This window comes from Notechis scutatus, chromosome 12 (genome assembly GCF_049901735.1).
Source record: "Notechis scutatus isolate UNSWTSFEM ecotype Mainland chromosome 12, rNotScu1.2, whole genome shotgun sequence".
Classification (NCBI taxonomy): Eukaryota; Metazoa; Chordata; class Lepidosauria; order Squamata; family Elapidae; genus Notechis; species Notechis scutatus.
This window is the reverse complement of record NC_142020.1, coordinates 7,495,804-7,523,116: the sequence shown is the minus strand read 5'-3', so window position 1 is coordinate 7,523,116 and position 27,313 is coordinate 7,495,804. Positions and strand designations below refer to the sequence as shown.

Below are 27,313 nucleotides of genomic sequence, written 5' to 3'. Positions count from 1 at the left end.
GCCCAACCCAATGACCCAGATGGCAACTTAGTAGAGGCACCCACAAAATACTGCATCAAAACATACAGTAGGGCAGAAGGTCATCTAACCCAACTCAGTGTGGGCATCCATTGTAACATCGCTCAGATGACAATTGAATTCCCTGAGCGGAGTTAGCATATTAATGTTGGTTAGGATTTTTTATTTTTATTTTGCAAGTCAGTGTATGATTCAAGGTCATTCTGTGGTCTATAGTCCATGGTATCATGCTAATCGGGAAAGAGGTTAATTCAGGAAGAAACGGAGGAGGATCTTGTGTGAATGCTGCCACTGGGTATTTTGTTCCTTAGCTGCTGCACAAGGAGAAGTGCGGAAACAAAAGGAAATGTTGTAATGGAAGTCCCAAGGATGCTTTTGCAAGAGGCAACTGGACTTCTTTTGTTTTTCCTTGAAGAGATTTCGCTTCTCATCCAAGAAGCTTCTTCAGTTCTGACTGAATGGTGGAGAGTGGAAGGATTTATATTCCTTGCAGTCGTCTGATCATTAGTACTCCCTCTAAGGGATAACCATGACCTAGATGGCTGAGAATCTCCATATTCAGTTGTAATGGAAGGCATTTCTGAGGACTTCTCCCATTCTAAACAACTTCCTTCTTCTTCCTTTTGGTCCTCAAGGACTCTCCACCCACGCCTTCCTGCTCACAGGTAAGAAGATTAAAAAACAACAACAACCAAACTCCTGGCAGGTATGTCTTTAGCACTTGCCTTTAAGTATGAATGGCATGTAAGAGCAATACACAGCCAAAGCTGTTATCTTCGGCACATTCCGGACTTTGCAAATTGTTGAGCTGCAGGCAAAGCATAACCACACACACACACACACACAAACATATGTGCAAACATTTGGGGAAAGAGTCTTTGGCCAAATTAGAGAGAGCAGCCCAACCAAAAACACCCACCTCAACAGCTCGAAAGCCACAACAGAAAAGGAGTATAGGTTGTCTTGGATTTATGACCACAGTCAGTCCAAAAACAAAGAAGTCCAAAATGATTGAATGGCCAAGCTAGTTTAAACACCTACCTTTTTCTAGTGTCTAAATCATTCTCTTGGTATAAAGATTTCCCCCTTCATCAAGAGTACAATTGCAGTAACTTATCACCTTTCCTGATACTACAATAAATAATTTCTCCTTCCCATATCTCCTCTCTTATGAATACATTCTTAAAGCCCCATCATTCAATCGTAATCAGAAGTCCATTAAGTGTTCCCAGGAATCTATCTATCTATCTGTCTGTCTGTCTATCTATCTGTCTGTCTGTCTGTCTGTCTGTCTGTCTGTCTATCTATCTATCTATCTAACTATCTATCTATCTATTTATCTATCTATCTATTTATCTATCATCTATCTATCTATCTATCTATCTATCTATCTATCTATCTATCATAAATTAATTTCCTTTACTTTTAACATAATCATTTATCACTTTTTGTAAACAAAAAAAAATAATCCTTATTCCCATTTCACCTCTTATCTATTAGCTAATTTTTAAACTCTCATTATTTGGTCCTGGTCAGCAAAAAATCCATTAAGAGTTACCTGAAACAATGAACTACTATACAGATTTTAAGCTTGATCAAATAGCCCAACTTTACATTATTTCCCTTTGCTTTTAACAATCTTGATTCCTTTAAATAATATCACAGTACATGATATTTCTTTTCATTTTCTCTTTGTCTCTTCTCAAAACCTCCTTGAACATTTTAACAGGTTTCATTTGTAAATCCACAACAAACCGGTTATCTAAGTCACCTTTCTGGTTTTCATATCCCTTATAATTATTAAGACATCAGCTAGTTTCATTGTCCTTTCTCAATCATTTTGAAGACTATTATTTAGTAGGCTCAGCAATTCCTTCCTAAAATGTTCTGGTTTTATTTTCTCGCAGAATGCTTCACCTCTGGATATAAGCCAACAGACATAAGGATTTCCATTAACCACATAATTATATTAGGCTGAAATGTGATACCCATGTCCACATTGGAAAGTGTCAGAGCTTCACATGACATTACCTTGAATTTCAGCTGCTATGGCTACTGGTAGAGCACCAAATGAAAGAAGGGAATCTCTGTAGCTCAGATGTTTCATTACCCAACTAGATTACATCATCAGGACTGCACAGAACACCAAATGAACCAGGGAACAAGATCATCTGCTGCTTTTGATGGGAGACTTCAAGCATGAATCCAGTTTTCCCTAGCACAATCTTTCTGTAGTCTATCAGGCTGATTAGACCTATGTGGTCAACGCAACTGGGCCATTCTATCCCCAGCCTCCCTTAGGCTCTGGATGCCTATTCCAGCCTATTTGCCCCCAACAATCTGGGTCCTCATTTGACCCACCTCGGAAGGATGGAAGGCTGAGTCAACCTTGAGCCTGGTGAGATTCAAACTGCCAAATTGTAGGCAGCCAGCAATCAGCAGAAGTAGCCTGCAGTACTGCCTTCTAATCACTGTGCACCATGGAATGAAGGGAGGGAGGGAAGGAAGGAAGGAAGGATGGAAGGAAGGAAGGAGAAAAGGAAGAGTAATAGTAATAGCCCTTAGACTTATATACCGCTTTATAGTGCTTCGCAGCCCTCTCTAAGTGATTTACAGAGTCAGCCTCTTGCCCTCAATAATCTGGACCCCATTTTTCCCACCTTGGAAGGATGAAAGGCTGAGTCAACCTTGAGCCTTGGTGGGATTTGAACTGCCAAATTGCAGGCAGCTGGCTGTCAGCAGAAGTAGCTTGCAGTATTGCACTCTAACCACTGAGCCACAGAGGCTCCTGGTGGTAAGTTGAGGAAATCACTAAACAACAGCAAAAGATGGCAAAAGTAATTAAAGACATCACAACCAATCCACTTTAAGTACAATACCGCAACCAATTTTGGTCACCATACTACATGTTGAGATTTTGGAAAAAGTTCAGAGAAGAGCAACTAAGAGGATCAAAGGCCTGGGGACTAAACCATACAAAGAATGGCTGCAGGATTTGGGTTTGGCTAATCTAGAGAAAAAAAGAATTAGGGTTGACATGATAATATTCCAGTACTTGGGGGGCTGCCACAAAGAAGAGGGGGTCAAATTATTATCCAAAGCATCAGAGGGCAGGACAAGAAACAATGGATGGAAACTAACAAAGAGAGAAGCAACCTGGAATTAAGGAGAAACTTCTAACAGTGAGCACAATTAACTAGTGGAACAGCTTGCATTCAGAAATTGTGGGCATCCATCGCTGGGAGTTTGTCAGAAGAGACTGGACAGTCACTTATCTGAGATGGTATAGGTTCTCCTGCTTGAGCAGGGGGCTGGACTAGAAGACCTCCAAGGTCCCTTCCAGCTCATTCTATTCTAGGTTCTAAGCAATGCCAGAGAAGGCATCGATCTGCAGGCCCTGTAGATGACTATCCACAGAAGAAGGGACCACAGACAAGCCAATCCTATTTGACCTGATCACACAAGCGAAAGCTGATGGGAACAGATGTCCAGTAAAGTAGACAGCCTATGTAGGCCTTTAAAAATAACAGCCAATATCTTGAATTAAGCAGAAATCCAAGTGGTCTTCAAAGATAGCCCCACGTATAGTTCAGGATGCACAAGGAGCACAGCAGAGACAGCCTCACCCAAGCTTTGTTACACCTGCCCATTTCCCTATTTATCAAACAGCTCCCAGGGCTGTCCTGCTAGAGAATTGCTGAGCAAAATTCAATTTTAACTCCCCGGTGTTTATTTTGCCACCATCTATCTTTAGATTGGCCGGCTGGGGATTAGGGGATCCAAGAAGAGATGGCCTTCTTAGGAAACCTGCCCGGAAAGTTTTCAAATGATGACAAATGATGAGCCATCAGATGTTCAAAGCCACATTTCCCTGAGAGTTATGAATCCTGGTGTTGCTTTTAAAAGTTGGGGAGGATTTTGAAATGAAAACAAACTTTGTGTGCTTGTAAGTCCTTTGTCATATTTCCATTAGGTACTTATAATTCATATGAGGAGGTTTCAAACAAACACAAGGGCCTGCGCTCTCATGTTAGCCAGCCTATAATTAATCCTTGTGGACACAAATTACAAACACTCTCAGTATTAGCTTCCCTGGTCCATAGTGTAGCTCATCTTTCAGTAAATCTACAGCACTAAGATCATGGCTGAGACAGTTTCATCCCTAGGAAAATGAATGAGCTATGAATTAAGTTATGAGTTAACTCAACTAATTAAGGAACAACTGATATCAGCTCTTCAAGAGAGATCAAGTTGAGAAAGAGACTCTACAATAGGATTTCCCAACCTTGGAAAATTTAAGACATGTGGACATTGATTTCCAGAATTCCCCAGCCATGTTGGCTGGGGAATTCTGGGAGTTGAAGTACATGTATCTTAAAGTGGCCAAGGTTGGGAAACTCTGCTCAACAAGAATGCTGATATAAGTTATAGTGTATACTTGCCGATGACACTAAGATTGATAACATCATTAATTGAAGTTCTAGTAAAAGTATCTTGAATAGAATTAGAACAGATTTAGAGTAGAGTAGAGTAGAGTAGAGTAGAGTAGAGTAGAGTAGAGTAGAGTAGAGTAGAGTTAAGAATGAAATGGAATGGAATGTTATGGAATGAGCTGGAAGGGACTTGGAGCTCAAGCAGGAGAACCTGTACCATTTCAGATAAACTGATAAACTGATTTCTACACTCTTCTTAAAAACCTCCAGTATTGGGGTGCCCACGATTTCTGGAGGCAAGCGGTTCCACTGGTTAATTGTCCTCACTGTTAGGAAGTTTCTCCTTAATTTCAGGTTGCTTCTCTCCTTGATTAGTTTCCATCCGTTGTTTCTTGCCCTGCCTTCTTTGGTGCTTTGGAGAATAATTTGACCCCTTCTTGAATATCTATGTTTTCTTCTCCTTTCCTCCTATACTCAGGATTTAAGGCATACTCAGTTTAAGTTTCTAATACTTTGTTCATTACTCAGGCTTTAAAACATATTTTTGTATTCATCACCAGATGGTTTTACTAATTTCAATTTCATAACCTTCCACAACAAAAACAATAAAGGATGCTAAGAATGAAAACAACTGCTTCATGCATGCAGCCCTCTCAAACAAGGAGTTCTCCAGGAACACATCACTCAAACCCAGAATATGACTCTGGCATCCTGTGGAAGGATTGAATTTCTAGTCCTCATAAAACTAAACAGTTTGCAAAGAGTTAGGACAACCATATAAAAACAAAGAGTTGCAAAAAACAACTGGGCTGTCAGTTCTGTTTTCCTGTTCTTTCTTTGATTTTCCTTGACCCAAACCAGAAAATTTTGTTAGTTGGAAAAACCAAGTCACACCCTGACTTGTAACACTTACATTTCAATCTATACAACAGGGAGAATCTCAAACTTTCTGGCCACAGCAACCACCTACAATGGACAGTAGTTTTGATGTCTTTCTAACTTGGCTTATTTAAGAATTGAGCCTGATCATTCTTAACTGGGAAGCCTCTCATCCCAATTTATCACAATTCCTCCTGGGAAATCCAAACCCAGTTTGAGAATCCCTGGCATAAGAAAACCTTTTTAACTTTCCTCAGCCAAACAGTAATAGCAACTTCAGCCTCAAAGTGTGGTTCAATTTTCTCATATATGAAAAAAAAAAAAAAGAACAACCTTTAAATCTATTGTCGAATGAAAGGGGTTTGAAAAATTTTGGTCTGCCTGCATGCTGGTAGAAATGGACCAGTTTGTCCCTTTCAGAGTTAAAATGGATCTAAATATAACAAATTTAAGATTGTCCTGTATGTAGATAGGAAAAGAATACTTGCTTACATTGCAGAGTGTCGTAGAAAAAGAATAGGAACTTTTAGAGAGAATAGAGAAACGTTGTGTCTCAAGTCAAGCTTGATGTCCTGGTAGACATGTGGATAGTTCATATTGGTTTGCTTTTTTTGCTGCATTCAAGAAATCTATGGGACATAGAGAAACTTAACAGAATACAGAGTTGGAAAGGACCTTGAAAGTCTTCCAGTCCAACTACCCCAATAGAAGCAGGAGCCCTTCGATCATTTTAGACAAATGGTTGTCCAAAGTCTTCTTAAAAACCTCCATTGATGGAGCGCCCACAACTTTTGAAGGCAAGTCGTTCTACTTGGTGTCAGTGTCAGGAAAATGTCTCCTTAGTTCTAGGTTGCTTCTCTCTTTGATCAGTTTCCACCCATTGCTTCATGTCTTGCCTTCTGGTGCTTTTGGAAAATAGCTTGATCTCCTGTTCTTTGTGGCAGCCCTTCAGATATTGGAATATTGCTGTCACGTCACCCCTTGTGCACTTGGAAAGCCTTACAAGAGTGTTATTATACCATTCCACAATAAAGTAGCATTCCTAGAATCCTTGCAATGTCTATTACTTGACCTGGCCTATTTCAGAAAATTTTGACCCTGCCCCCAGACCTAATTCACACAGTACACCATTTCTTTGATAAACCATAATTTCTTGCCTAAATCACACCTGCCTGGGTTCACGACAGACTTTGCCAACCATATGGCGGTTGTGTCTTGAAGGAGGCAGCCTACACAATTCATCTGTTGCTAAACTACAACTCCCACCAGCCTCTGTGGACAATTGGAGTGGCAGTTCATCCACAGCCGAATGAACCCAAGTTGAAGACAGCAGATAAATCCTTCTGGTGTTCCAAAAAAGAAGACGCTTCTTTGTTGTATAGGTAAATGCACATCACATTGATGGTCCCACCCTATTTTCCTCCATGCTGTGCTAGGCAAGCTAATTATCATCTTAGAAGGTTTCCCTGGATCATGCCACAAGCCATGGTTGAGAAATTAAATTTGGTACCCACCCCCAGTGATCCTAAGCAGGTTTCTCTTCATTTTTCTACTTTGAATATCCAGCTTGGAGAAGAGCAGCTTCTCCTGTGTTCAACAAGGTGGAAGGTGTTCAGCCCAATTTCAATTACAGCTTTCTCGCAGTAAGATTATTTACAACTTGAATTTTGGAAAAGTAAAAAAACCAGGGTGACTGCCTCCACTTCCTGTCAGGGAAGTCCTTGATTAGGGGAGAGTCCAAAGCTGGATAAACCACACAGGCCATCACCCCAAACATCTGACTCTTGAGATCTTTCATCAGCTTTCTTTAAAAAGAATATGCCCGTTGCTAGAGGCCAAGCCAACGGTGAAAATTCCACTCTCCAAGTGTGGAAGTGAAGACCCAACAATGTGTTTATTAGAAAGGACACACTTTTTAGCGACACACAACTGACATTCTGCTCCTGATTGAAATTCCTTTTTGGTATTTGTGGGATAAAGAGTCACCTCGGTGAGATGGGAAGGAAAGAAAGAAGGAAGGAAGGAAGAAAAGAAGGAAAGGAACAGAACAGCAGAGTTGGAAGGGACCTTGTAGGTCACCTAGTCCAACCCCCAAGCAGGAGACCCTGTACCATTTCTGACAAATGGCAGCCTAGTTTCTTCTTGAAAGCCTCCAGTGACGAAGCTCCCACAACTTCTGAAGGCAACTCCTGTTCCATTGGTTGATGGTTCTCACTGTCAGAAAATTTCTCCTTATTTCTAGGTTAAATCTCTCCTCAATCACTTTTCATTCATTATTCCTTGTCTGACCTTCGCATGCTTTGGAAAAGGAAGGAAAGGAGGGAGCTCTGAAGGAAGGAAGGAAGGAAGGAAGGAAGGAAGGAAGGAAGGAAGGAAGGAAGGAAGGAAGGAAGGAAGGAGAAGGAAAAACACCTGCTATACAGGTAGTTCTTCTCTTACAACCATTCATTTAGAAAAGTCTGAAGTTACAAGGACACTGAAAAAGCGATTTATGACCAAACCTGGCATTTGCAACCATTGCAACATTTCTCCATGACCACATGATCAAAAACCAGAGGACTGGTCACAACCACCATTCATTTAGTGCCGTTGAAATTTCAAACAGTTGCTGAGTGAATGGTCGTAAATCAAGGACTACGTGTGTTATCAATTCTCCATCCATACAGCAACTTCAGTGGTTTTGCACCACTCAGTGTCTGTACACCAATTAACCAACCTTTTCCAAAAATAATTGTGCAAAGTAGATTAGGCTGAGAGGGAAAAGATGACTGGGACATAAACATCCAGTGGTTGGTTACTCAAGACATAGTGGGTAACAAATGAACCAGCCTCATCCAGAGCCACAGTGGCACAGTGGTTAGAGTGCAGTACTGCAGGCTACTTCTACGGACTGCCAGCTGCCTGCAAATTGGAAATTCGAATCCCACCAGGCTCAAGGTTGACTCGGCCTTCCATCCTTCTGAGGTGGGTAAAACGAGGATCCAGATTGTTGGGGGCAAGAGGCTGACTCTCTAAACCGCTTAGAGAGGGCTGTAAGGCACTGAGAAGCAGGATCTAAGTCTAAATGCTACTGCTAGCTTAGCCTAGAGTGGAGAGCAAATCCTGAAGTTGTGGTTGCTGTCTCTAGTTCAACAAGTCATGGAAACTCACAGAACCAGTTTGGTCTAGTGGTGACTGGTGAGACCACAGTTGGAATACCACATCCAATTCTGGACACCACGACCCCAAAAAGATGTTGAGACTCTTGAAAGAGTGCAAAGAAGAGCAGCGAAGATGATTAGGGGTCTGGAAGCTAAGCCATACGGTGAACGATTGAAGGAACTAAACCAGAGGTGGTATTCATCCGGTTCTGACCCGTTCTGGAGAACCAGTAGTGGAAATTTTGAGTAGTTTGGAGAACCAGCAAATCCCACCTCTGACTAGCCCCACCCCCATTTATTCTCCCAAGTCCCAGCTGATTGGCTGGGTCTTCTTTTGTTGCCCTGCACAGGAGAACGGAGCTGGAAAGCAGGTTTGTGGGGTGGGGAGGGAATGGGGATTTTGCAGTACCCTTCCCCTGCCATGCCCACCAAGCCACACCCTACAGAACTGGTAGTAAAATTTTTGAATCCCACCACTGAACTAAATATGTCCTGTCTAACAAAAAGAAGGACTGGGGATGACACGATATCAGTCTTCGGATATTTGAGGTGCTGTTACAGAGAGGGGAAGGTCAATCCATTCTCCAAAGCATCTGAAGGCAAGACCACAAGTAACTTATGGACGCTTTATCAAGGAGAGATCCAATCTAGAACTAAGGAGAAAAATCTTGACAGTGAGAACAATTAAATCAGTGGAATGGCTTGCCTCCAGAAATTGTCGGTATCCATCACTGGAGACTTTGAAGAAGAGACTGGACGGCCATTTGTCTGGAATGGTATAGGGTCTCCTGCTTGAGCAGAAAGTTGGACTAGAAGACCTCCAAGACCCCTTCCAATCCTAATATTCTATGCTCTATGAAGGCACCAGCTAGAAGCCAGGAGATGGGGAGTTCTAGCCCTGCCTTAGGCATGAAAGCCCTTTGAGTGACCTCACTCAAGCCTTTCTCTCACAATACATAACATTAAACTGGGCAATCAGCTGGTTGGTCAGTTTCTATCACATATGTCACAACCACTCAATCGATCCAAAGAAAATAACAACAGATTCTGCAATCTTAGGTAGAAAAAAGGCTAGGTGACTTTGATCAAGTATGGCTTAATTCATTGTTGGTCAGTGGTTCTTAGAAACACAGCCAGCTCTTAAATTAGAAACCTAACTTCGCCTGCTCTCATACTCCAGGTTGTATATACAAAGAAACTGAGCACTACCCTAACATGTACAGACCTGATTGACATAATAAAGGAAAGCACGTGGACTGTTTAGGCTTGACACAGCCTTGGGTAATTTCTTCCACTGTGCCTGGTAATACACAGTTAATAGAAGGCGGTGATTTTGAGCTCACTCAGTTGTGGTTTAGCCAGTAGATCACATTTAAGAAATGCTGGCCTGGAAGAAGGTTTTGAACTCAGTTTTTTGCCCCCAATAATTCACAGAGGAAGGGAAAAAAGGCAACTTTTTAAAAACAGCAAAACCAGCTTGTAGCAACTGCTGTTCGGATATGTCCAACTCCCATCTCTTGCCAATCCAGTCCACAGCCAACAAATAAACCCAATTTTTACTATCAGAAGACAGTTCCAAGCAGCGTGGGTTACTTAATGTCTAAATTGTCCTAAAGAGCCCAATCATCTGCAAAATATATTTGTGTGTGTGTGTGTGTGTAAATGTGAGGTGGTTGCCAAGCACCCAAAATGCAATCATGGGACTGTGGTATATGTTTGTGTGTGCGGCTGTCATAACTTCAAATGTTATACATAACTTCCAAAATGAGTCATGAATACCTCTAGGAAGATCTATCATAACTTCATTAAATGGTCATTAAGCAACCTGTTGTAAGTGGAGAAGGAAGTCTCAACGCCTCTCTTAAAACAATGCAACTGACCACCTGTCTGCAAGCAGTATAAATCCTTCCATTCCCCACCATCCAGTCAGAACTGAAGAAGCTTCTTGGATGAGAAATGAAACATCTTCAAAGAAAAACCAGAAAGTCCAGTTGCCTCCTGAAAAAAGCACCTTTGGGACAACCATGACCTGGATGACTGAGAATCTCTACAGACTTTTAGCTATACAATTTGGGATGAATACCCTTTGGATGGTGTGGGAGTAGGAATGGATTTCCAGAGGGAAAAAAAGCAGACTACAGGAACCAGGAGCACTAACTCAGGTGACCCTGAGGATACAGATAAACCTCCAAGTGGCCTCAATGACCCTCTAAAAGGATGCAAATGACCAGCTGTTTGCAAGGAATATAAGCCCTTCCATTCCCCACCATCCTGTCAGAGCTGAAGAAGCTTCTTGGATGAGAAGTGAAACTTCAAAAGAAAAACCCAGAAAGTCCAGTGGCCTCCAGAAAAAGCACCTTTAGGACAACCATGACCTGGTTGACGGAGAATCTCCATGGAAATGTACCAGCTGTTTTGTTATTCCAGTTCTGCATCTCATGATGCAAAGCAACTGTGGCCTTAGTAATCCTCATGCAAATTATTTTCCCAAAGCCCATGTTTATCCAACACGTTAAAGAATAGATGCAATATTTACAGCTACTTCTTAATTTACAACCATTTGTTTACTCATGACTCCTTATCGCCCATCCCCTCCCACTTGTGACTGTATGACTTTGTCACTTGTATCCTTACAATCTATACTGACTTTCCTAGTATGATTTGATTGCTTATTGTACCCTATGACTATCATTAAGTGTTGTACCTTATGATTCCTGACTCTTAACGAATGTATCTTTTCTTTTATGTATACAGAGAGTATTTGCACCAAGACAAATTCCTTGTGTGTCCAATCACACTTGGCCAATAAAGAATGCTCTTCTCTTCTCTTCTCTTCTCTTCTTATTGTACCCCATGACTATCATTATGTTGTACGTGATGCTTCTTGACTCTTGATGAATGTATCTTTTCTCTTATGTACACTGAGAGCATTTGCACCAGAGACAAATTCCTTGTGTGTCCAATCACACTTGGCCAATAAAGAATTCTATTCTATTCTATTCTATTCTATTCTATTCTATTCTATTCTATTCTATTCTATTCTATTCTATTCTATTCTATTCTATTCTATTCTATTCTATTCTAATTGTACCCTATGACTATTATTTAGTGTTGTGACCTGATGACTCTTGACAAATGTATCTTTTCTTTTATGTTCACTGAGAGCATTTGCACCAAGACAAATTCCTTGTGTGTCCAATCATACTTGGCCAATAAAGAATTCTATTATTTTTATTTATCTATTTAGTGAAGTTACAACAGCACTGAAAAAAGGGACTTGGAACTGTTTTTTTCACACTTCCAATCATTGCAACATTCCCCAGGATCCCAGGATCCAAATTCAGCCACTTGCCAACTGACTTGTATTTACAACAGTTGCCGTGTCCCAAGGTCACCTGATCCCCTTTTGTGACCTTCTAGCAAGCAAAGTCAACAGGGGAAATCAGATTCACTTAACAACCACAGTGATTCACTTAACTCTGGCAAGGAAGGAAGGCATAACGGGTCATAAAAATGGGGGTAAACCTCACTTAATAAGTGTTCTCACTTAGCATTGGAAACTTTGGGCTCAACTGTGGTCGTAAGTGGAGGACTACCTGTATACCGCCTTCCAGCAAAGTCAGGCAGTGCTTGATTTACGACCATATCCATTATGTGTTACCGGCAGTTACCCCCATTTAAATTATGAGCCTCTAGCCAACTTCCAGAACTTAAGATTTATTAGGAGCAAACATGTCGGCACTGCCTGGGTGTAGCAAACTCTGAGACACATCATTCATTGTTTCCCCCATCCTCTGGGTGTATCGTAATTCATATTCTCCAATGGGACACATCCATAGCCAAGAGCCATCAATCATGCTCTCCAGTTAGAATTTTGTGCGGCAGAAACTTCAGTCACCTAGTTACTATCTTTGAAAACATTGATGGAATGCAAGCTGCCCACTGCTCCCCCCTCCTCCCTTTCTGCTGGCAACTCTAAAAAGACCCTAGAAACATTTTATGAGTTGACATTATGGTCACAAGTCATGACCATAGTAAAAGGAGACACCAAATGACCGGACCCATTTTTATGACCCGTTTTTGCCACCATGGTTAAATGGACGCTGTCTTTTGCTACGGGTTATCGAAATCCGGAAGTAAATGCTGGGTTTTTTTTGTTTTTTTTTGGCAAAACGAGGTAAAATACTGTCACCATGGAATGAGATGCTGCAAATGGCTTAAAAAGTAGACTGGTTGCTAAGCATCCAACATGAAGTCATGTGATTGGGAAGGCCAGGGATCGGAACTTCGGAACCAGGTCATAAATAAGTACCTTTGGTGGAGGTCCATTGGCCGTTAAGTCAAGGATTACCAGTAACACTGCAACATTCTGTGGCAAAACTAAAGTATCTCCAATGAAGCTTACAGAAATATGTGACCTAAGCGTCTCAGCTGAATTCTACTCTCTCAGTCCCACCATCCACCATCCTCTGCTAAACACCCTTTTCTGCTGCATCTCTTGTGCTCTTTGGAAGGAAAATCAGCCCGGGGAGTCACATCAGAGGTGATATTCCGCAGGTTCTGACCAGTTCTGGAGAACCAGTAGCGGAAATTTTGAGTAGTTCAGAGAACCGGCCAATCCCACCTCTGACTGGCCCCACCCCCATCTCTTCTCCGCCTCCCATTGAGTCCCAGCTGATCGGCTGGGTCTTCTTTGGTTGCCCTGCACAGGAGAACGGAGCTGGAAAGCAGGTTAGTGGGGTGGAGAGGGAAGGGGGATTTTGCAGTAACCTTCCCCCAGGAGTGGGGATTTTACAGTACCCTTCCCTTGCCATGCCCACAGAACCGGTAGTAAAAAAAATTAAATCCCACTCCTGAGCCACATCTGTGCTGAATGCCTATGGAGATTCTCAACCATCCTGGTCATGGTTGTCCCAAACCCAAGGGTACTTTTTCAAGAAGCAACCGGATTTTCTGGGGAGGGGTGGGGTTTGGAAGATTATTTTGCTTCTCATTCCAGAAGCTTCTTCAGATCTGGACTGCTCTGGAGAGCTGGAGAAGCTTCTTGGATGAGAAGCAAAATGTCTTCATAAAACAACAACAACAACAACCAGAAAGTCCAGTTTCCTCTTGAAAAAAACACCTTTGGGCCACATTTGTGCTGCAAAACTCTAAAGGACCACCAAAGAGTCATTTCTATACCTCTTTCCTGCAATCTAGGGGTCTTCCAGAATTTTGCAGCACAAATGTAGATTAACCCAGCTCCGATTCTAATTTGCAATGGCTGACTGTCCATGGGGCACCTCAATGGGTTCCAGTTTCCCATTCTTGCTACAACTAACATCCTACCATTCTTCCAAAGTTTATCCCTCTTTTCCATCTGTAGCAGGGTGTTGGATGGACCACATTCCCCCATCCCCCACACCAGTGCTAACCTCTTTATCCCTGCAAACCATTACAGGATTCCCAAATCACAAAAGAGGGCCCTTTGCAAAACTCTTTACAAAGAAAAAAAAAAAAGCATTGCAACGCAGTTAGTCCTCGACTTACGAACGTTGGTTTCATGGTGGTTTAAAGTGACGATGTTTTTTGAGGGGAGAAAGTGGTTTACACCTTGCGTTTGCACCGATGTCATTGCGCTATCCCTGAATTCACGTGTTTGCAATTCAAGCACTTGCAACCAGCTCACACTGATGGCCAGTTGCAGCCGTCCTGCAATCCTGTGATTATGAATTGTGATTTTTTTTTTTGCTGATGACTGGCCAAAAAACAAAAACAAAAAACCATTGGGGAAGTTGGAACCGCTTAAGGAATGCCTGATTTGCTTAAAGGATGGGGGGGGGGGAGGGAATAGTCATAAAATGAGTTCAAATGTAATTTAGGACTGCAATGACTTATGATGAAAATGCCAGTCATAATTGGAGTCGTATGTCATACCTGCAGTCCCAAATACAGGTTGACTGAGCTCACACAGTATACAAAGCTTTGATTTATTTAATCCGTTTACTGAATAAAGTGTGATTAGGCAGGGCTTGCTCCCATAAGCCGAAACCTATAACTATAATGAATAGAGATAAAACTACATGATGAAGAATCTGTTGGATGGCTTTGCCTGAGGAAGGAAATTGAACTGAAAGTTTTTTCCCCAAAAAATCATTCTAAAAGAAACTCCTGCTAGTCCATTTCTATATCTACCTGCTCTAATGCTGCAAAAATGGGGTGAAATTAGAGCAGGGGTCTCCAAACGTGACAACTTTAAGACTTGTGGACTGCAACTCCCAGAATTCCCCAGCCAGCATGGAGAACGTCTGTCTTGGGAATGCTGGGAGTTGAAGTCCACGAGTCTTAAACTTACCTAGTTTGGAGACCCCTGAATTAGAGGCTACAATCAGTTGATCGATGTCAATCAACATTTATTTGTCGTCCATGATCAAACATGGAGCGGTACTTTTCTTGCCAGCTTGTCAAAGTGTCCATAAAGATGGTGGGTGTTTGGACTGAAGCTTTGTCTATTTTTTATGTGTTTCCGGAATATCAATCTCATAATCCTGGTTTCCCTCTTTGCCATACCCTGCAGACACCCCTACATCTTCCACTGTCTTTTCTCTCCGTCAGGGTTGTTCCTGATACTAGAAATCCACCATCCAGTCAACTAACAAGATCTCAACAAATGTTGGATTTGAAGCTTGACTCAGAAATATGTACCTTCAAAGGCTGAAGGAAAACTGGCCAGTGGCCACTCAAAATCAGGAAGAACCAAACGTTTCGATGTAATTCAATTCACTGAGTTCTTGGTCGCTCATTCATTGTACTATACAATGGGACAGAGAGCCATGATCTCATAGTCCAAAGGAAATCAAACTGAATGCCCCATTAAAAATAAAAAACAGGAGAGTCTATTTATTATCCACACCGTAGGCCTTCGAAGAATTCATTTACATAAATACATGCAGCGTTGATAAGTCACCATATCCCAATGGAGTGGTAGAACATCCTAGTGATAGAACATCCAGGAATTGTGGATCCCCTACATGAGAATTTGTCAAAACTTGTTCACTTTGACATCATCCTTCCTCCTTTTCAAAAAGGCCCAAATTCTTCTTGGAGAAGACCAGGTCTATAAATCTCTACCCTTCTGTAGCCACATCTAGAGAACCAAACAACCCACTTCACAATCAAATATGAGAGGGGGCACTTTTTATCATCCCTGTGATTAAGCCAGGAAATATTGAGATCGGATTTTTATCAGATTCTTAAAAGAAACATAAAACTGAAACCAGAAGTTTTCCTTTTGGGTTTGATGGACAAAGAGAAAGGAAAGTTGGAACTTAGGTAGTAAATATGTTGACAGCAATGAGAATCTGATATGTACAAAGATGGAAAGTCACACTAACCATCCCAATCAAATGGTTTTCCAGTCTCTTCTTGAAAACCTCCAGTCTATTCCACTGATCAATTGTCCTCACTCACTGGAAATTTCTCCTTAGTTCTAGCTTGGACCTCTCTTTAATGATATTCCACCCATTACTTCTTGTCCTGCCTTCAGGTGCTTTGGAGAATAAGTTAATCTCCTCTTCTCTGTGACTTCCCCTCAAATACTGGAAGACAGCTGTCATGTGCCCTCCTAATTGTTCTTTTTTTTTTGGTGACAATAGACATACCTACTTCTCTTAACCATACATCTTAGGGTTTAGCCTCCAGATCTCTTATCATCTTTTTTGCTCCCAGAAGTTTGCAAGAACTGAAGCCCTCTTATATGGAAATTTGGAACTGCCACCAGGGTTGGAAGAGGAGAAAAAGTGGATTATATAAACATAGCTTAAAATTGCAAGATTTTGGGCATCGTAGTCATTCTTGGCAGGTTTGCTTGTTGGCATAAAAAGTATCAAGCTAAACAGAAGGGGCTGTTGGTGTTCAAGAATGATATGAAAAGGTTATTTCTTTAACATAGAGCTGCTGCAGATTATTCTTTCTTATTTCCTTCTGAACACACCCCATTCTGCAATTTAGTAAAGAAATGTAAGAAAAGGCAAAGCATTGGCTTAGGGTGCAAAAAAACAAAACAAAAAAACAAGCGTACAGGTTGTGCTTCATAAGTTAAATGGAGCAACTTGTCAAGTCTTTAAACCAGGGTTTCTCAACCAGGGTAACTTGAAGCTGGGTGGACTTCAACTTCTAGAATTCCCCAGCCAGCATTGCATTGAGTTGAATTCCACTCAGCTTCAAAGTGCCCAGGTTAAGAAACACTGCCTTCAACATGAATTAAGAAAGTATTTTCTTAGAAAGATTTCTTAGTTGGATGGATTGCAAGGGAAAAGGTCTTATGTATAAAATCTAGGAAATGGAATATGTTTCTTCTTGAGCTCCATCTTAACAAGGCATACGTGAGGACACTTCCTTCTGGATAATCTTCTTTCTAACTCTCTTTTCTTTAAGAGGCAAGGATCAGGTGGATCCCTGTTTTTAGAAGATATGGATGGAATGTCCATCGATCCTTGCTCGGCCCAACTTTGCAGATATCCATTCCTTAGGTTCCTTGGTGCTCTCTGAGCTAAATTAAGGGCCCCACAGATCAACCCTGAGCTACATGTATTGTCTTATAATGGTGCATCAATTACCAGGCCCAGAGAATTTCATTACCCAACTGATACAACTCTCTTATTTCAGCAGAGAACCGGTGATGGGGTTGCCCATGCTGGAGTAGCTAATATCTTGATTTTCAGGAGGATTTGCAACAGGAACCTAGATTTTGCTGAATCCAGTTCCCACCAGCCTTGGGTAGCCTAGCCAATAGCTAGGATGATGCTGTCTTCAGCATCATCTAGACATCATCACCTGTTGCTCTCTTCTAAAACTGAGGATGGGGCTCAGCAAACAGGCTAGGAATCTATGGAGATTCTCAGCCATCCTGGTCATTGCTGTCCCAAAGGTGCTTTTTTTTTTTTCAAGAGGCAAGTGGACTTTCTGGTTTTTCTTTGAAGATGTTTCGCTTCTATCCCAGAAGCTTCTTCAGCTCTTCTTCTTCAGAGCTGAAGAAGCTTCTTGGATGAGAAGCAAAATGCCTTCAAAGAAAAGCCAGTTGCCTCTTGAAAAAGCACCTTTGAGACAAACAGATTAGGAGTTCTTCCTGGCTAGTTTGTGTTAAGAAAAGACCTTGATAAAAAATGTCACCTTCCTCGTACCGTACCGTGGTGGTGAGCCTGTCCACCCAGGTCCCCCTTTCTTAATCCTTTGTTTCGGAAACACCTGGCTCTCCAAATTGAGATGCAGGAAACAGAAACCCCTTTGCATCCACTGGTGGCCTCCGATGCTCTGAATGTCAATGTCCATCATCCCCTAGCCAGCAGCATCAGGGAAGATGGGGCAGATCAATAGCCTGATTTTTTTCTGGGTGGGGAGGGAAGGCACCTCGTGGACCCCACCCCAGTTTTCCATGTCAAGATGGGCTGCTGTCCTTTTCATGAGGGCGCTGTCAGGATTCTAGCAATCACCCTAATTAAATCATGTTTTATGAGTTGACAGGCATATCAAGGCACATTCTTCCGTTGGAGAAAGATAAACCCCCGGAAAAAGATTGGGGCAAATGTCAAAACAGAGAGAAGAGGATGAGAAGGAGGGAGGGAGGGTGATGGAACCACACCCAGAGAGATTAAATTCTGGAATGTGCCAAGTGCAGAGAGAGAACTATGCCGCAGAGGAAAATTAAAGCTTGAAATCTGATGCTCGTTTCTCTTAGGTGACTGTTCCAGAGACCATAGGAGAGTTCACTTCTACATAAAACCCCTCCAAACTCATGCTGCTCAAAGTGTTCTAAGGACTGAAATTTCAGGGTCAAGGGCTCAGTTCAGGAACATCCCAAACAGCCATCAAAATAAACCTTGAGCAGATGAAGTCTAGATTCACTCCTTTCGGTTTGCTTAATCATCGTTTCTTGAGTCAGGCACCATTGGTAGGTTTCACCTACAGCACTAAGCCGCAAACAACCATAGCCAAATACCCAGAAATATACTATGGATGCAACAGATTGGTTGGTTGAACCGTGGTTGGTTTAACTGTAGTTTATTGATAAGCCCAGCTGGCTGGGTTCACGTGGCCCTTGAAGTCAAAAATCCTGCTTTACACCTGACAATGGCTCCGTTCAGACAACACAACAACCCAAACGTCTAGCAAATCCAGTTATTTTTATGTCAGTGACATGAAAGATAGTCAGTAGAATCAACCAACAGATAGGATCTGGAGGTCATATCAACACAATAGAAGCCAATCCTTCTTCTTTAACTGGCTCGGTCCCACATTTGCACAAGCCAAGCCTTTAACACAGTTAAACCAGACAGGAGAAGAGATTGCATTTAGTCCCTGGCCAAAAATGTCCTTTTTCGAAATGCCCGAAGTCAAAACCACAGATCCAGGGCCAGAAAACGCTCCTGTCACCGGAGAGCACCAAGAGCAATAGCAAACCGAGCCTGATAGAACATGTGCAGAGAGCTTCTTTTTTTTTTTTGGCTTATCATTCCTTCGCTTTGTCCCATTAGGCAGAACTGCCCTCAGAGGAGACGTTTCTTAGAGCACGGGAGAAAGTCGCTTGAAGTTTGATTCCAACTTCGCCCCCGTTTAAAAGTAGGAGAAAGAAAATTGGGGAGGGGGAGCGTCTCTCCCCCCCCCACTCCAGCTTGCTCCCGTTCCGTTAGCTCCAAGGCGGAAAGATTTTGGAAAGCGTCCTTCCGCTGATCTCCGAAGCGAGCAGGGACCCCCAAAGCCCGCGGGGCTCCGCGCATCTCCCACCCACCCACAAACCTACCCACTCCCCATCCACCCACTCAGAGAGAGAGCAACCCCCCCACACACCTCACCTCTTCTTTTGCACCGTGGGGCTGTATTTGCCTCGGTTCCTTTCTTTGAAAAGGGAATGCATGGCGCTTCTCCGCAAACGGCCCGAGCAGCTGCAGTGCCAGTGGCAAACGCGGGGCCGGCGGGGCTAGGTCCTGTGTGGACGATGGGGTTGCCCGGTTCTTGGGTTGCCCGAGGAGCGAGGCCGGCCCGGGTTGGAGGGGAGAGAAAAAAAGGGGGGGCCGGGGGGCGGCTCGGCTTGCGGCCAAGTCCGGCCGGGCGACAGGAGGCGCGGTGCAGCGGGCGCGCAAAGAGAGCTCTTTGCCTGGCACTGCGCGAGCAGCCGAGGTGCGCTGCGCCCAGGCCAAGCCGCTGGGAGGTCCCACCCAGAAGAGGTGGCGCTTACCTATTTTCCCCGTCTCGGCAGGGACGGGCGCTTGGCTCGCCTTTGCCTGGGCACCGCGGGGAAAAGAAAAAAAAAAGCAGCTCTGGCGCCCGTTACTAAGGCATCGGCCGCTCCTGCTGGGGATTCCCACGGCCACCGGTGCCACCCAGGCACGTGGGCAGGAGAGGGCAGGCGGAGGGAGGGTCGAGAGCCAACTTTTGAGGAGGGGAGGGGTGGAGAGAACTCTGCCAAGGTAGCCTTTGCCTCTCTTCCCCCCCTTCCCCCTAACTCCGAGAGGCTTGAAAACACGCGCCTTCGTTTCTCTTTTCCTCCTGATCTGTTGGCAACTTAACCCACAATTTCTGGCAAAGTTTTTGAGCCTTGTCACTTTGGAGTTCATAGTTGTACCCGAGTTGGAAGGGAGCTTGGGGGGGTCTTCTAATCCAGACCCCTGCCCAAGCAGGATACCATTTCAGACAAAATGGCTGTCAAGAGAATGGTAGTAGAACATAGAATCGTAGGGTTGGAAGGGAGCTGGGAGGTCTTCTAGTCTGACCCCGCTGCTCAAGCAGGAGACCCTGTACCATTTCAGACAAAATGGCTGTCAAGAGAATGCCAATTTTACTGGCAGCTCTGTTTCTGGTGGTGGGACATAGAATCGTAGGGTTGGCAGGGAGCTGGGAGGTCTTCTAGTCTGACCCCGCTGCTCATGCAGGAGACCCTATCCAATTCTGGAGAAATGGCTGTGAAGATAATGCCAACTATACTGGTAGCCTTGTTTCTGGTGGTAGAACATAGAACCATAAGGCTGCAAGGGATCCTTGAGGTCTTCTAGTCCAGCTCAAGGCAGGAGACCTTATACCACCTTGTCCAGTCTCTTCTTGAAAACCTCCAAGCAACGAAGCACCCACAATTCCAGGTGACCAACTATTCCATTAATTATCCTTGTCAGGAAATTTCTCCTTGGTTGGATCTTTTTTACCTTTCTCCTTTGGGTGACAATGGCTACCAACTGCCATCGTTACAAAGGACATTCCTTTCTTTCAGAAGGTTGTCCTTTGGATTTACTGAAGTTTCCAAAACTTTTCTCTTTTATTTGTGTTCTTCAAAGGGTATCTACAATGCACAGTCTCTCATATTCAAGTCAAAAGTACAGTCCTTGGATTGTCTTTTTTCAAATAAATGCACACATCCATGCTGATTTTAAATATTTTTTTTATTAGCATAGGGGTTTTTCATGATTTTGCTTTGCATTTTCCTTTGTGAAGCAAACATAAATATTTTTTTAAAAAAATCTTTATGGATCTCTTTCAGATTTACCTCTTTTTCAGGTTTCTTCTTTACTTTTTTCCCAAAACAATACGGTCAGGATTTTCTGTACACCCGAGAACTAAATTTTATTCTACCGTGCTATGTTAAACAAGAAACAAAACTGACAGGTTGGTGGCTTTGCTATGGGCTTTGTGGTTGACTCATGATTTGTGAAGAAACCACAAATACCTGGCTTGGCCACGTATTGCAAGATCCAGTGGTGGATCCAACAACACACACAACCCAACTCCTAACACACCACAACATTTATAGTGCCATGCGTAATTCTGGCCTTTGTCGTACAGGTACCATAGTAGTCCTCAACTTACATCAATTCATTTAGCAAACATTCAAAGTTCAAAGACCAACAAATATCTGCCTCTCGCAGGCACAAAACACAATCAAGATCAAGGGAGGTACTAATACCACTTTATAAATCCTTAGTAAGACCACATGTAGAATATTGCATCCAGTTTTGGTCACCACACTATAAAAAGATGCTGAGACTCTGGAAATACTGCAGAGAAGAGTAACAACGATGATTAGGGGGATGAAGGCTAAAACATATGAAGAATGTTTGCATGGCTAGTCTAGTGAAGAGAAGGACCAGGGGAGACAGGATAGCAGTGTTCCAGTATTTGAAGGGCTGTCACAGAGAGGAAGAGGTCAAGCTATTTTCAAAAGCACCCTCAATTTAACACATAATCAGAGTTGGAAGGTACCTTATAGGTCATCTAGTCCAACCCCCCGCCCAAGTGGGAGACCCTACACCATTTCTGACAAATGGCAGTCCAGTCTCTTCTTGAAAGCCTCCAGGGATGAAGCTCCCACAACTTCTGAAGGCAACTTCTGTTCCATTGGTTGATGGTTCTCACTGTCAGAAAATTCCTCCTTATTTCCAGGTTGAATCTCTCCTTGTTCAGTTTCCATCCACTGTTCCTTGTCTGACCTTCAGGTGCCTTGGAGAATAGCTTGGCCCCCTTCCTCCTCTCTGTGGCAGCCCCTCAAATATTGGAAGATGCTATCCTGTCTCCCCTGGTCCTTCTCTTCCCTAGACTAGCCAGTTCCTGCAAGAGTTCATTGTATGTTTTAGTCTCCAGTCTCCTTATTATCCTGATTGCTCTTCTCTGTCTTTTTCTAGAGTCTCACCTGAAAGCTAGACAAGGAATAATGGATGGAAACTGACCAAGGAGAGATTCAACCTGGAAATAAGGAGAAATTTTCGGACAGTGAGAACAATCAACTGATGGAACAGAAGTTGCCTTCGGAAGTTGTGGGAGCTTCATCACTTGAGACTTTCAAGAAGAGATTGGACTGCCATTTGTCAGAAATGGTGTAGGGTCTCCTGGTGGGCGTGGAGGTGGACTAGATGACCTACAAGGTCCCTTCCAACTCTGATTATCTATTAAGCTGCCCCTTGGGAAGGACATGGTAGGAGGACAAAAATGCCAGATGCAGCATAAACCTCTGGCAGCCTACAGTGAACCTTAATTTATTTGCCCTTTTATGGCATCTGATTCCCGGTGACTTTATCTGCTTTCTGACAGAGGTCCCTGCAAGGCAGGTGGTCCTCGACTTACAACAGTTCCTTTAGTGACTGTTCAAAGTTACAACGGCCCTGAGAAGTGTGACTTGGGACCGTGTTTCACACTTACGACCATTGCAGCGTCCCCGGTGATCACGTGATCGGAATTCACAAGACGCTTCACTTAACAACCAGGTTATTAACTGATCAACTGGAGTGATTCACTTAACAACGGCGGCAGGAAAGGTCGTAAAACAGGGCAAAGCTCCCTTAACCAACGTTTCCCTTAACCATTGAAATTCTGGGCTTGGTTGTGGTCATAAGCCGAGGACTGCCTGCATTTGGCTTCCCATCTTCACTTGTCCACAACAAACTGGCAGGTGTGCCTTTTGAAGCTCCATCTGAATAAACTGGTTTGGGGAGGGTGTTCCTCGACTTATGGGGTGTAACACCCGCCTCGACGGAGGAGCGATGCACATCATCTCTGGCCCAGGAGTCCCCACTGTAGAAGGGAAGAAGCACTCCTGGGGACAGGAAATGACCAATATTTGACTTTTTTTTCTGAGGTCGAAAAGGGAAGGTTCCGGGGAGTTGAAGTTGTGACATGAAACCATGACCAAAAGGAAGTCCAACTCTGTAAGCTTGGCCATAAATAGGTGTGCTTGCTTCAAACCAGATATTCAGGATATACTGATACACACCCAAATGCACATTTTGAAATATTCAGACTTGAACATTGCTGGGTGCCCTCCCTTCCTTTTCTCTTTCCTCCCTCCCTCCTGTCTTTTCTATTTCCTTCATCCTTTCCACCTTTCCTTCCTTCTTCCCTCCCTCCCTTCCTCCCTCCCTTTTCTATTTCCTTCCCTCCTTCCCTCCTTTCCTTCCTCCCTCCCTCCTTCCCTTCTTCCCTCCCTCCCTTCCATCCTCCTTCCCTTCCTTTTCTATTTCCTTCCTCCTTCCTTCCTTTCCTTCTTCCCTCCCTCCCATTGATCCTCCCTTCCTCCCTTTTCTTCCTCCCTCCCTCCCTTTTCTATTTCCCCCCTCCCCCTTCCTTTTCTATTTCCTTCCTCCTTCCCTCCTTTTCTCCCTCCCTCCCTCCCTTCCATCCTCCCTTTCTTTTCTTCCTTCCTCCCTTCCTTGCTTCCTTTTTTATTTCCTCTCTCCTTCCTTCCTTCCCTCCCTCCCTCCCTGCCTGCCTGCATTCCATCTTCCTTCCTTCCTTCCTTCCTTCCTTCCTTCCTTCCTTCCTTCCTTCCTTCCTTCCTTCCTTCCTTCCTTCCTTCCTTCTTTTCCTCCCTCCGTCCCTCCCTCCATTTATGTGCCACCCATCTCATGTGACTCATGTGACTCTGGGCAGCAGATCAATTCATAGAATAGAATAGAATAGAATAGAACAAAATCAAATTCTTTATTGGCCAAGTGTGATTGGACACACAAGGAATTTGTCCTATGCAGTGGTCAAAATGGCATTGGTTTAATGTATCTTATTTTGGCTTTTTTTAAAAGAAAGAAAGAAAGAAAGAGAGAGAGAGAGAGAGAGAGAGAGAGAGAGAGAGAGAGATTATAACAGGTTGATCCAAAACTTGACCTATGCCAAGTTTTCTTAAATCTGAAATACTGTCTATATTTTGTATCTTATAAGCATCTTTATCTGAATGTTGAGAGAGGAAAAATGACAGGAATTGCACATTCACATGTCTTAATTAAAAGTGCTTTTATTTAATGGAAGGAAGGAAGAGAGGGAGGGAGGGAGGAAAAAGAAAGAAAGACAAAAAGAAATGTAGAAAAACAACAACAGTTACTGTATATATAAAAAAGCTTCTTCAGTATGTATATATGTATATTAAAAATACAACATCAGTAATGAAGGAGCATATTTCATGGCAATCATCCATACCTAATCTACATTTGTAGGCCACTCATTCCTAAATTACAGGTGACATCAATCCACTGAGTAATTTGACTGTAAATTTGTCTTTCCAGTGTTGATGGATTAGTCTCTTAGTAATAAGAGTATTCTTATTCTTAGTAATAAGAATGGCATGAAGTATCCAGCCATCATGTCCCATGCAAAAAAATAATAATGTCTGTGGAAAATAATAATAATATCTGAATGTATTAAGCATATCAAAGTCAAATTAATCTAGGTAATTATGTCTGTCCCTATCAGAGTAATTTTAGGGCATTACAAAAACAGTTTGGAGGAAGAAGCACAGTTCTCATTGCATTAAATCCACATTTGATACAACGGGCCTTCTAATTATGAATGAGAAGGAAAGAGGCAGGGATATCTCATTGGTGGGAAGGCATGAGCCCCCTTGAATGCCATTAAACGTTGTCCAGTCCGGTGTAGGTGCATGCTGCTGGTTTAACAGAACAGAATAGCAGAGTTGGAAGGGACCTTGGAGGTCTTCTAGCCCAACCTCCGGCACAAGCAGGAAACCCTATATCATTTCAGACAAATCTCTTCTTGAAAAACCTCCAGTGTTGGAGTATCCACAACTTCTGGAGATAGATGGTTCCACTGATTAATTGTTCTCTTTATTGGGAAGTTTCTCCTTAGTTCTAGGTTGTTTCTCTCCTTGATTGGTTTCCATCTGTTCTTTGAAAGAAAAAAATTATTTCAAACTGTTAAGATTTTCCATGCTTCTATATCATGTGGGCTGGGTTTTTTTTTGTGACTTGGGAAGGAGTTTTAGTTTCCCATAGGTCAGTGATGGCGAACCTTTTTGTTGTGGTGTGCCAAAAGCACGTGTGCGTGGGTGCTGGCACCCACAATGCAATGTGCCCCCACCCCGACTCCCCCTGTGCTGCGCATGCACGCGCCTCCCAGCTCATTTTTGACCCGTTTGAGGCCATTTTTCAGCCTCCCAAGGCTGTAGAGCAGTGATCCCCAACCTTTTTGATGCCGCGGCCCGGTACCGGCATCAGCTGGGCGCCGCCATCTTTTTTTGATGAAAAAGTGCTTCCGGTGACCTCACGGAAGCACGTTTTCATCAAAAAGATGGCGGCGCACTCCGGTGAGCTTTTCCGGGTAGAAATGGCTTTCTACCCGGAAAAGCTCACGAAGCGCTCGCCGCCATCTTTTGATGAAACGTGCTTCCGGTGAGCTTTCTACCCGGAAAAGGTCACCGAAGCACTTTTTCATGAAAAAAAAGATGGCGGCGCCCAGCAAGCCAGCGGCCCGGTAGGAGTTGTTCCGCGGACCGGTACCGGTCCGCGGACCGGTGGTTGGGGACCCCTGCTGTAGAGGCTTCCCTCAAACATTTGAGAGGGCAAAAACTGCCTCAAATGGGCCGAAAATCAGCTGGGAGGTGTGTGCGTGCGCAGTACAGGCTGGGGCTCGCGTGGCCGCACAAATGTCTCTGCGTGCCATAGGTTCACCATCATGGCCATAGGTATTTGTGTTAGGATTTGGGGCTCTTCTCCAAAGTATTGGTCTCCCATGAGTCTTCTTTATCAAAAAAAAGAAACAACAACAACATGCATGGAGTATCATCAAGAATGGAATGGACACAATGGCCACCTTCAGAGTTTCTTCATGGTCCAAATACCAACTTTCTAATTTTATTTTATTTACATTTTCCAGGGAGAAATATCTTCATCCCTTGGCTCTGGGAAGATTCTTGTAAAACAGGCACAAGGAATAAAGTAGCTCATTGAACTCTTCACCTATAGATCTGGCTGTTTGCACCTAGCATTGGGCCATGATTATCCTGAGTCAGCTTTCATAGCTGAGTAGATTTTGATATTAAACACTCTACCCATTTTCATTATATAAACTGGCATTGAATTGTCACATAACTCCTCAATAAGTCAATCATAATAATAATAATTCCTGGTTCTGATTCATTTCCTGGTAAAACCCTTCTCTTGTTTTTGAAACAACTTTACTTTTCCAAGAAAGATGCTTCTGGTTGATACAGGTAGTCTTTGACTTATGACGGCAATTGAGACCATAACTTCCATTGCTTAACAAGGCAGCCAATTAAATGAGTTCTGTTCTATTTTATGGCCTATTTTGCCATGTCCATTAAGTGAATCACACAGGTGTTAAGTGAAACCAGCTCCCCCCCATTGATTGCTTGTTGGGAAGGGCACAAATGGGTCTCACATGGTCCTGGGAGTTGTAATTGTTTTGATCCTATGACTCTGGGGATGCTACAATGGCCATAAATGTGAGGACTGACCGTAAGCCACTTTCTTCAGTGGCATGCTAACTTTGAACAGTTGCTAATCAAAGGTTTATAAGTTGAGGGTTACCTTTATGTGGAAGCTATATATAAACATCTGGAAGCTCCAGTTGGTGCAAAATGCAGCAGCCTGCCTGGTTTTGTGCAGACCCTGGTGTGTATCACCTCTCCTGCGGGAGCTGCATTGGTTGCTGCCGATTTGCTTCTGGGTGCAATTCAAGGTGCTGGTTGTCACCTTTAAAGCCCTTCATGGCTTGGGACCTGATCTGAGGGACTGTCTCTTCCCAGTCATATCTACTCAACCCGGTGGTGGGATTCCATTTTTTTTTTACTATTGGTTCTTGGTGTGCATGGCTTGGTGGGCATGGCGGGGAAGGTTACCGCAAAATCTCCCTTCCCTTCCCACCCCACTAACCTGCTTTCCAGCTCCGTTCTCCTGTGCAGGGCAACCAAAGAAGACCCAGCCGATCAGCTGGGACTCAATGGGAGGCGGAGAAGAGATGGGGTTGGCAGGGCCAGTCAGAGGTGGGATTTGCCAGTTCTCCAAACTACTCAAAATTTCCACTACCGGTTCTCCAGAACTGGTCAGAACCTGCTGAATACCACCTCTGACTCAACCCATC

The 27,313-nt window shown here is 43.4% G+C and overlaps 1 protein-coding gene across 1 annotated transcript in view; it reads right to left on the bottom strand.

Moving 5' to 3' along the window:
* PPL (periplakin) overlaps window positions 1–19,665 on the bottom strand; it is a 73,349-nt gene extending 53,684 nt beyond the window's left edge. Inside the window, exon 1 of the mRNA XM_087973185.1 lies at window positions 19,300–19,665. Coding sequence (XP_087829311.1) covers window positions 19,300–19,361 — 62 coding nt within the window. The 5' untranslated portion in view covers window positions 19,362–19,665. The remainder of the gene's footprint in view (window positions 1–19,299) is intronic.
* Window positions 19,666–27,313: the final 7,648 nt, after the last annotated feature.